We start from the raw sequence: 11,683 nt of genomic DNA, 5'->3' as shown, positions 1-11,683 counted from the left end.
GATTGAAGATAGGTTGTGATTCTTACCTTCCAATAGACGAAGTTGCTTCCATCAAAGATTGGTGGCCTGATAGATGCTTTCTTTTCGTAGTTGCTCATGATGATAGATCTTCCTTCAAGCAATCAAGCTTCTTCTGAAGGACTTGCTCTGATACCAATTGTTGGAAATAATACTAAGAGAGGGGGTGAATTAGTATTATCAGGTCAATTATTTTTCATTTTACAATCAGATTTGTATACACTACTTCAGTTAGTCAAAACAGCGTATGTACACAACTGCAGTTAAGGAAACTAGTGTATAACCAATAGACTTGTAATTTAAATTATTCTTCAGATGTTGATCATTAATCTGTGCGTCAAACCATATAAACAGTAACCAAGAATAGTAAAACAGAATAGGCAGTCACACATAAGAACACAAGATATAAGGTGGAAACCCAATGTGGGTGAAAACCACCTGTTGAAATGCATCTCTATCTTCTTTTAATTAGAAACTTATTTTTACAATGTACTGGTGCAGTCTTATACCAGTACGTAGGCTGCTACCTGCAAAAGGCTACAACCTTCTCTCGTTCTCCAACTTCTCCTGGAAGGGAGCTACAACCCCCTTTAGCTCTTGTACTAACTGAGGTACTAGTACGTAGGTGTTGACCTACAGAAGGATACAACCTTCTCTTACTTCCAGGGACCACGTTTCATAGATTTTCAGACTGGATCCATCAATAATAATAGTTAATCATCAAATATATCTGCATCTATCAATCTCCTTTGCTCCAATCAAAACTGAATCAAACAATTACTTCTCTGAATGTTGTAACCAGAAACCAATCCTAAACTTAGACTACTACAACAATAAACAGAAGTAGCTAAAACAAATTTCATGAGACATACACTACTTCAATATATAGAACTTGCATGTATACGTTGATGTATTAAGGCCAACCTACGTATACACAATTTTTGAATTACTGAACAAGTGTGTATATGCGTCTTTGCTTCACTAAACCTGCGTATAGATCTATAAAAGATAATCTTACCCTTTTCAGTTATTCAGACATTAATAATACCCAAATCTTCATTTTTATGGATCAAGTTGCGCGCCAAACAGATCAAAATCACACAAAGATACTTCTCTTCAAGCCTTGAGATTTGACCCATCAATAGAACTTATCCATCTTCTAGCACTCAGGTTCCTCCTTGATTCAGATCCAGCTATGCACCACAAACCAATCACCAGTATTCCAGATATTGATCCTTATAGGATATTCAATTCTTGTTTCAATACTTTTGCGAAATGATCTCCTTCCCTTTTTATAGTCTTAGGCCTTACTCAAACCATGGTCCAAAACCATAGAGAACCAATACTAGGCACCTAATACCTGGGTTCAATACTTTGGACGCAATACCAAGGTCCAAAACCATAGGTCCAAATACCACAGATCCAAAAATAATCTTTTCCACATGTACGCACTTTTCCATGCATGAAAGTACGTGTATATGCTTACGCAACTTTTGATCGGCAATCCCACGTGTAAATGCAACCTGGTTAAGAGTAACTTGCATATATATATTTTTCTTCCATTCTGAGAGCCTAAACTGTGATCTGACATCTGAGTGAGTTGCCATCAAGGACAACACTTGTGACATAGTGCCAAACCTGTGTCATAATGCCAACAATGGGATGATGGTATGGTGATAAAGAAGTGTAGCAGGTCAAGATGGTTGAAATACTTTCAATCAAGGAAGATGTCGAAGTCTACATGACGGAAAAGAGGAAAGGAGGTATGTATGCATGTATTTGATTGAGTCATGTCATCATATAGTTGCAGATATCATGGATGAATGCTCTACCTCATGAGCATGACCGAAAAAAGGGATTTATGTCATTGAACAAATGCATGAAATTACGGTTCACATATTGATAAGATGAAATCAGCATAATATGTCCTCATATGGAATATGAGGTGTTTGACAAAGATGAAGGAACTACGAATGGATGTTCCTAAGGTGGAATATGTAAAGAAAGAAATAAGAGATCGTGAAAGCTACAATTATGGTCACAAAGAAACAACATCAAATGAATGTGATATGGCATCTCCATGGGAGATGTATGAAGAACTTGATAAAGTGTAAAAAGAAAAATACCTTTGAAATTTAAATTCTTGGAGATGTGTCTATGAATATTTAGGATTTTGATGTCTCTAACAAGTAGATGTCGCGTTAAAAGGCCATTAGAAAATGTAATTTTGATTTGATGCTCATTTTTTATCTTTGAACAACATCTAGATGGGTTAATGTAGGGTTACCAAAAAAGAGTTGTAGATGTCACCTACAACTAGCACTCATGTGGTGGGATGGAATATCTTGAAGGAAACATTAGGTGGAAGAGGTATTTGTATGAAGGAAATCCATATGTGGAAAAAATGATCACTTTCCGATAAAGAGAAGGATGACATGACTGACTTATTTTTAAAAGAAAGTGATGGATGGATGACTCCCTACAAGATGAAGGCTCCATAATAATGAAAATTAAATTCATGACATCAAAAGGAGGAGCTAAAAAACCATCTATAAGTCCCATGATCTCCGCTAAAGAAGACAGTTGTTGTTGGAAACAAGTCCCTGGCTATGAGGGAGCCTGGAAGAAAGTCCCTATTTAAGAGGGAGCTTTGACAATGTCCTGGATAAGAGGAAGCTTGGAAGAAAGTCCCTATTTAAGAGGGAGTTTGGAAAAGGTCTTAGATAAGAGGGAGCTTGGGTACATTCATTTTATAGTAATGGGTTCATTCCTTTATATGAATGGGTATATCCTCCCTACTTGAGAGGGAGATATAGACACATCATCATTGTCTTCACTTTGGGATGAAATAATGGAGGATTGGGTAAACATATGGCATCCAATACTCTTTGAGGATTTGGTAGGGAATCCAAGATAATAGTTGTCATAGAGGATCGATGATCCCAGATATTATATCTTATTGAAATGTAATTTATTATCTTTTAAAAAGTGTTAATGCATGACTTATTAAAACACCATTTAAATTGCTTTAAAACTTGAAATTGAGAATAAGAACTTGAAAATAGAAATTGCAGTAATTCAAAGAATATAACAACGAGAACATTAACAAAATGACACCAAAAGTTTGATAACGGAGTTGAAATATCTTCAAGCCTACATCTCTGGGCCCTGATCTTCAGTGGGGAGGCCTTTATATTAAAATATTCAAAACCATATATACATAAAAGAAAATTGATTCAGATACAGTCTTGAACAATCTCGCTACAATCTTCTTTGTCTCAGGACACTGTAGCAACTCTTGGTTTTGAAAAAGGCTTCCAGGATCTCCTAGAAAGTCACTTCAAAGAAGTGTCACTGCCTGTACCTGCTCAAAAACTTCTCTGCTGCATAAAAAGTTACCTCTCCTCCATTTGGCGCATTGGTGAAAATAGTGATTTATACACAGGAGGTTGGGGGATCAAATCCTGACATCACCGCCAATTGTTTGGATTCACAATAGCTTTTGGTGATGTTTTTATATACATTAAAGAACAATAAGGAGGCGGGGTCCCCCAGTCTTGCACCTCCCCAACCATACGTTGTATATAACCATATATAGAAATTAAATGTTGCAGTTGAAGATTAATTAAAGCGACGGTTATGGCGGAGTGTATGTACATTACTGTGGCAGATGGATAAGGTTTGGCAATAGATATGACAGATTTTAGTTATGGTGGGGCCGCCAATCTTGGCAGAATCCACCATCATTTTTTGTTAAACATTCAACAATATTCCATTAAATAAATGCGCTGGAAATATTTAAACAAGATCCATGTGTAACACAATCAGTAAGGCATGGATTTTGTAGACAAGAGGTCATAGGATTGAATCTTGTCAAGTCCATCAGAATCTTAACCAAAAATTTAGCGAATCGGGATGCACCACGTGGCTCCTCTAATAAGGACACATGGCACCTACTGGTAGGACCAAGGGCTTAGTCTAGTCACTACGAAGTCAGTTTCCACGTCACTACCACATAATCACACAATCAATAGTGGCACATCAGTGCTTGGTCAACATCCAGTCAGTTGCCACATCAACGTTGACTTTTGACTGCCCGTTGACTTTGACTTTGATATTTTGGAGTTTGCCCGGAAAACATTGAATTTGAATAACTTTCACATACGAACTCGGTTTTCACCCATTTAAGTTACATTGGAATCATTTTTATGAGCTCTACTCAATGGTGCCACTTTCACTCGAATCCAACAACTTTGAATTTTGGCCTTTTCTGGATCCTTAATCATCCATTGATCAATTTCTGATCACTGATATTATTTGAGGACTAGGAATCCAAGATAAGAATAGTCTTGAAAGTACATACCCTGTGAACACTTGGGTGGTGTATGTTTATTCATATACAATGATTATGGTGTCTATAATAATTGGTCTCATCAGCATTATGCTTTGATCTTGTGGAGAGATAGAGTTGTTAGTCAAGGCCTTGCTATGTGAAAACGTTGTATGGCATGATGCTAAACAAATTGGTTACCAATCTGAGTCTTCTTATGAGAGATTTTCAAATTGAGAATGTCCAGGTACCTTGTATGGATTATGAGTACCTCCCTAGCTAAGAGGGAATGTTGAAATATGTAACTAGGTTCGGTATTCATAAAGAAATGTTTAATCATGATTTTATGTCTTTAATGAAAAGAGAAAAATAAATTTATTATTGTTATTCTTTAGGCATGGGTTTCATGCTCAAGGGAAATTTAATTTTAGGTCAAGCACCCATTAATGATTCTAGGTTTGTCATAAAGTCAATTAAGTCATTGTCATGTACTGAATAACTAGTTGGGCATGTTACATATTGTAAAGAAAATTTATTTGAGTCAAAGTACCCTCCAAAACCTTGTCATGGTGCAAATATCAAGTCAGTCTACATGAAGGGACAAGTCAGCCTAAGGAGAGAAATTTTTACTCATCACAAGCCAATAAATAAGAAGGAACTTGACCTCATTTGGAGACTCACTCAAAAAATTTCGATCTCCTCAAGATAAAAGTTGGAAAAATATGAAGAAGGAGAAGAAGAACAAGTTCAAATTTTTCGGCCTCTCTCTCTCTCTTTTGTTGGGGTTTCTACAGTTACTAGGAAAGATGAAATTTTCAAGTTGCATCGAAGTTGTGAAGTTGCATCAAAGTTGTGAAGCTGGATTGAAGCTGTGAAGTTGCAAGGTCAAAGTTGTGAAGATGGAAGTTTGATGTTGTGAAATCGCTTCTAGGTCAAAGTTGTGAATTTTCTAGGTGAAACTTATTGAAGTTGCATCAAGGTCGAAGTTGCATAATTTTTTGTTGAGGTCGAAGTTGTTGGAAGGCCAAAGTTTGTTTTTGGAAGCCATTCAAGAAGGAAAACTTTGAATTGGTCTTGGAGGGTATTTGTCAAGGGTCATAGGTCTTGGAATTTGTTAATTGAAGTTAGATATAAGAAGAGAAAAATTCTTATGGGTTTTCCTCTTAGTTGGAGAGGTTTTTGACCTAGCTAATCACCTACATCTTGTGTCTTATTGTCTCATTGTTCTTTATGATTTGGTAGTTGTTTGATGATAGAGAACACTAATAATAATAATGGAAATAAGAATTTATTCAAGTAATGTAAAAATACATCACAAGGAGTTATCAAAGCAAGAGAAATCACATAATCTAGTTGCGATAGATTTCTCAAGACAAGATTATTCTCCTCGCCTTGGCTACATATTTCTTTCATTGGGATAGGTTTTGGGCATCAGCTAATCCTGGTTTTGGAATGTCTGTCTTGACATATAATCCTAGAATCTATTTTCATCAAGCACTTCCTCCATGTAATCCTTCAATAAAATGAAATTCGCTCTACCTTCCAAGGCATACTCTAATCTCAGTCCATTCTCCTGAATCTAAAGAAAAATTGTTACACTGAAGTTAGAAATTCGAACTTATTGAGGAAAAAACTCGAAACTATTATTATAATGTGAATCCAACTCTAATACCATGAATAACTTTCATATAAATTGTTGTTGCTCAAGAAATTAACCTGAAAACAAGAGACACAATTCTATTCTACTAATCTGCAAAATGGAAATCACAATTTAGAACAACATGCAATAAGAAAAAAAATACACAGTGATTTCTAGGGGAACCCAACTAGGAAAAATCCCTCAAGCTTGTTTCCATTAATTAGATTAATAGAGAACCTATTACAATTTCTAGCTCAAACTCTGAGCTTAACCTGCAAGAGAATAACTATTCTCTATATTGACTCAAGACCTCTGCCCAACACTTAACCGCTTTATGTCTCCATCAATCTCCTATTTCCTTGTGTAGTTTCTGAAGAAGTTAGCCCCTATTATTTAGGAATTTCCTCCAAATTGATTGTGCAATTCCCAAGGTCATTGACTGCATGCAACACCTATACACTCAAGCTAGTACACAACTCTTGTTACACTGCCTTGTCATCTCCACTTCATCTAAGAAACTTTAATTCCTTCCATGCACTAGCTATTTTGGGTTGATTGAATAGTTAATTAACAACTCTTTGAGTTAAAGTGTTGTCCCATTACACCACTCACCTTCAACTAATTCCAACAATAGATAGAGGTTACTTGACTGAACACAACTAAATATAACTGAAATAAATTGTTAGAATTTAGCAATCACACATGCATAACTAAAATCCAAACCCTCTAACTCAAATTTACTGAGTTAATTGAGTGACCAGATCCATGCCACATTAGTTAACTACCTCCAAGTTTTTCTGATGACGTTGAATTTCTATTTACTCAATTTGACTAAGGCTAAAGTCAAATTGAACCTTTCTTGCTACATTTTTTCAACAATATCCCTCTTAGACTTATTGTGACTACTAAAACTACATTGCAAGGATTTAGGGAAAATGCATTGACTTAATATACTTCATCAATTCAATTTAGACTACTAGAACTGTCTAAGCTTGTGTTGATTAGTAACGTTGAGTTGTACATTATTACACACTGTAAAGGGTACGGATGAATACTTGATAAATCATTTATAAACCATGCTTACTTATTGGGTCCTTTGAAATGAGGTTATCCAATAAACCAAATCGAACATAACATCCACCTTCTCCTTCTTGATAAGAATCTTGATGTGGAAAAATCGTGTCATCTTCAAGTTTCATCTCATGATGGATACCATTCAATTTCATCGCCTTCTACATTATTATGCCATGTTTGAGCTTATGTCTACCTCTCTATCTACATCCACTTATAGAAAGATATTCTTCTTATATTACTTTTTACTATTATTGATGTTCAACATGAGACGAAAGATCACACATTTTTGTTTAGTGCAATAATTAATGCTACAATAGTTATATTGGTTGTTAGGTTACTTTCAAACATGTGTAGTGGTAAAAAAAATCTTGTTTTCCACTTCCCTTTCTTCTTGTTTTACCTCTATTTGTATCTTCGTGTTAATATAGTTACTTATAACTAGTTGGTTTTTTCCTTTTTGTTACTAGATTATATTCATAGGCCTTGCAAGTAGCCCTCATTATCATCTCGAGCTTGGAAAAAATAAATTTCCTTCTTGTGTGACTATCATTTGAACTAACTAGTTAATTTATGACCATATGTGGGATCTTGGAATGTATTCCCAACTAAATGGATTGCTTCTGTAATTCTACAGTGTAATCTTGTACACTCTATCCTTACCTTTATTACTATTAGTATCATGGCATCCTCTTATTTTCTTCATACTCGCTAAGGTAAAATAGGAACTTGAGGAGTTCTTTGAATACCTTCAACTTAGATAGTGCTAGTTTCCCCCATAGGATGAGGGATTTGATATAAAATTCCTACCAAGTTTTGGCATGACCTTCTAGCATGAATTTGGAGAAATCTATTTTCGACTTCTCTCATAATTTGTGCACAATAAAATACACTTCTAACAATTGTAACCTATGATTCAATCTTACCCGTAACTTCATAGGGCTTAGTTTAGAGCTTCTATTATACTTAAATATATGTTGAAAATATTTATTATTAGAGTTCACCTTTTCAAATTTTTATTCTTCATTGCATTCCCTTGGCTTTGCATGGAATTCTTGTCCTTATGAAGGTCTAGTCTCTCCCAAAAGGAGTCAATTTTTTTTAAATATTTGTGTTGGACATTTTATGGTATGTAGGTGGCTAACTGTGTAAGTGTTGGCATTGATGTTAAACAAGGCTTAGCCTGATGATTGGGCTTCAAGCCTTGGTGGTTGTGATTTCAGTTGTGCATATAATTTGGAGACCTCCTTGAGGTATCAGATGGGCTCAAAGATCAACCAGACCCCCTTCATTGGATAGTACTCATAATAATATTTCCAATGGTATATGGAAGTCCCATAATTGGATCAAAAGTTAGAGCTAGTTGAATTTTTGCCTCTCCAAAGGAGAAGGAAAAGGAAAATGAGTTGGTTTCCTTTTGACACGTGTCCAATTAGAAATCAGTGATCGGATGATCCAAGGTGCAGTAAAAAGACATAAGTGAATCATCAATTAGTCATTAGCAACATTGCATATCGAGAGCATCACATATGAGCTCCGTTGTGGACACATGCCAGGATCCAATTGGTTCTGATAATGCCAAGTGGTAGCTGACGCCAACATGATGTGGTAGTATGGAGGGACACATGGTAGACATTTATGGTGTTTTAAGGTGGCCTAATGGGTCATATCCTAGTGACACGTGTCACCACACAAGAAACGCCATGCGACAATGATGACATCATATCAGTGATTAACAATTGGAGGTTTGTGATGATTGGCACATTGGCCACCTTGAGAAACTGCCAATTAGAGGGCTCTAATACAAGGGATAGCATATGATCACAAATAGGTCAAGGACCAAGGTCTAGGGATGAACAGAGGAGTCAATTGAAAATTGGCGATCGATGATTTTTGGTTGCTAGAATATTTACAACATGGAAATCCTCGATAAAAGGGCTCCATTATTTTTGTGTGAAACAAACATGAAACCAAAGGAAAAGGGCATAAAAAAGGAAATATATCCCCCGACGGGGGTTTGAAAGTCTTAATGCCTTGGGGATGATCCCTTGGTCATCGCCCTTGGTCCTATGATAAAATTTCCATGAGCTTCAAATCAAAATGGGCTAGAAATAATTGGAGGTCAAGAATCAACTATTTCATAGTGTTACACCACTACACATCACTGCGATGAAAAGCTTAGATATGATGGTACATGGAGCCATTAAAGATGTTTGAATTAGTAGTTGTGGTGTTCAATGCAAAACTGTAAGGTTGATGGCCGAAGGCCTCTCGTGCACACAATGTAAATATAAATGAAGAATAAAGACTCCATGAGGATGTACAACTAAATCTTTGTGAGCCATAAATATGCATGGGGAGTCTCTATGGAATGTGTAAGGGGACTAAGATTAAGTACACAACATGGAGAGTCAACAGTGAGGCAGATAAGTGATCATCACCCATTCTTATGAATTTAATGCAATGACATAACTGGAGAAAGCATGAAACAACAAAAGAATGGGGTGCCATTCTTTGGCAAAATTGATGGTTACAGTGGCTACATTGAACCAAATGAAACACTGGAACAAAAGGCAGAACCTCCATTGAGATGACGGGGAAGTGTGAGCATATGTGTGATAGTGCAAAGAAGTGAGTGTGTATTGAAGCAGTGTGTTACATGGGTAGTGGTATGATGAAGTTAGTGGAGATCCCTAGATAGTGAAGGGAGAGCAAAGAGGAAGTGTTGTTGTGTGCATCAAAGAGGAGGTCTGCTACAAGTGAGTTTAGAAAGAAGAGTGCAAAAGTTGAATCTCCAAACAACCATTAGTTGGTATTTTACTTGTAAAATTGTATGCATTTGTTTCCAGTTTGAAAATTGCATGAAATAACAGAATAGTGGTCGTGGCAGATTGGTCCCTACATACTTAAGAGGTTGGTTCCTCTTGGCAAGTTGGTGCTTGCTAAACAAAGGGGGTTGGTGCCTCTAGTGAGTGGATGCTCACAAATAAACAAATGTAATTAAGTGGATGCTTAACTTACGTCATATAACAAACAACAAATTGGTGTTTTTTTCCCTCTGGATTTCCATGTGAAAATATTATGTCAAATTTGTCATGCTCATGAGATTGTTAGTTGAGTATGTGTGTCTGAAAATTTATTGATTTATTGTTTCATGAATGAATTATCTCACATATGAAAGAACATAAGAAGGAACTATAAGCATAACAATAAAAGAAAATTAATAGTTTCATAAATTACTTATGCACCCCCCACTCTCAGAAATTCCTTATTCCAACAATTGATATCGCAACTAAGTTCCTTCAACAACTGTTTAATTAACACTGGAAGGTAGATCCATAAGGAATTATTAATAGGAAAGAGAGTCAAGTATTTTACTCAAGTAGGATATCAGTATTTGATGGATCCAACTATGATTTTTGGAAAGTAAGAATAGAGGCATATCTTATGTCCCTGGGGGTAGATGTTTGGACCTCAGTACTAGTAAACTACAGTGTCCCTGATATTCCCCCCACTAATGCAAATGGAAAGAGATTGTATATGTGCAATGGTAAATACAAGGATGATATTCTTGCTGGTGTTAGTCAATCAAAACTTTTGAAAGTTATGCATTGTAAGTCTACTTATGGAATGTGGGAAAAGATTAACCAGTGTCATGAAGGGGATGACAAAGTCAAGCAAGTGAAAATTCAGACTTTCAAAATGAGGTTTGAAAGCTTGAAGATGACTGAGAATGAAAGCATAACATACTACTTCCTCATAATTGATGAAGTGGTTAGTATGATTAGAGGACTAGGAGAAGAAGTCAAGGAGGAGATAATTATTAAGAAAGTATTGAGATCTCTACCCATGAGGTTTAATGCTGAAATCTCAGTTATTGAGGAAATGCCTAACTTAAAGGATCTCAAGATGGAACATCTACATGGTACTCTGACGGTCTATGAGATGAGAGTAGGAATGGATAAATATGAACTGAAGGAAGTAGCATTTAGAGTATCCAGTAAGGGAAAGGAGCACAAGTTCATCAAGACTACTCTAATAGTGAATCTGATCAGAAGCTGGCTCAACTAGCCAGAAAACTAAAGCGTGGCTCCGGTAAATATAAAGGGAAGTTTCCCTTTAAGTGTTTTTACTATGGAAGTGTTGGACATTTCTCTTCCAAATTCCCTTGAAAAGAAAAATCTGAAAGAGAAGAAGATCTAAAATCTAGAAATAAGTCGCAGACATATAAGAAGAAAAAAACCTACACGAAGAAGGGGTTCTATTCCAAAGAGGATAGCTCAGCATCATAATTAGACTATGAAGACTCATTAGAAAATGTGTCAAATAAGTATCTTCTTATGGCCCTCGAAACAAACTCCAAGAAACTGGGTATTATGGAATTTGAAGAGGAAGAAGAGGAAGGAGTGGTAGACCTTGAAGTGGAACTCATTAGTGCCCTTGATGAGTTGAAGAAAGAAAGGAAGACAAACAAGAATTTAAAGGAACAGTTGTAACATGTAGAAGAAGAAATGTATGACTCTGATAATGAGGATTTTTCCTATCAGAAAGAAAAGCTTGAAGAAGCTATCAAGAGCAAGGATAGTCTAGCTCTTTTGCTAAAATGAGAATAAGGAAACCGAGAA

At 36.0% G+C, this 11,683-nt stretch overlaps 1 protein-coding gene across 1 annotated transcript; it reads left to right on the top strand.

Moving 5' to 3' along the window:
- The first annotated feature begins 10,505 nt into the window (after nt 1-10,505).
- LOC149198778 (uncharacterized) lies at nt 10,506-11,129 on the top strand. The gene has a single exon (XM_089400357.1). The coding sequence runs from the start codon at nt 10,506-10,508 to the stop codon at nt 11,127-11,129; it is 624 nt and encodes a 207-aa protein (XP_089256483.1).
- The last annotated feature ends 554 nt before the right edge of the window (nt 11,130-11,683 follow it).

Source organism: Pinus tabuliformis, chromosome 2_1, assembly GCF_031772625.1.
Source record: "Pinus tabuliformis cultivar Carrire ecotype Pingquan chromosome 2_1, CPIR1, whole genome shotgun sequence".
In the NCBI taxonomy this organism is placed as follows: domain Eukaryota; kingdom Viridiplantae; phylum Streptophyta; class Pinopsida; order Pinales; family Pinaceae; genus Pinus; species Pinus tabuliformis.
Note: the sequence above shows the minus strand (reverse complement) of the source record. Positions and strands in the feature narration are given on the sequence as shown.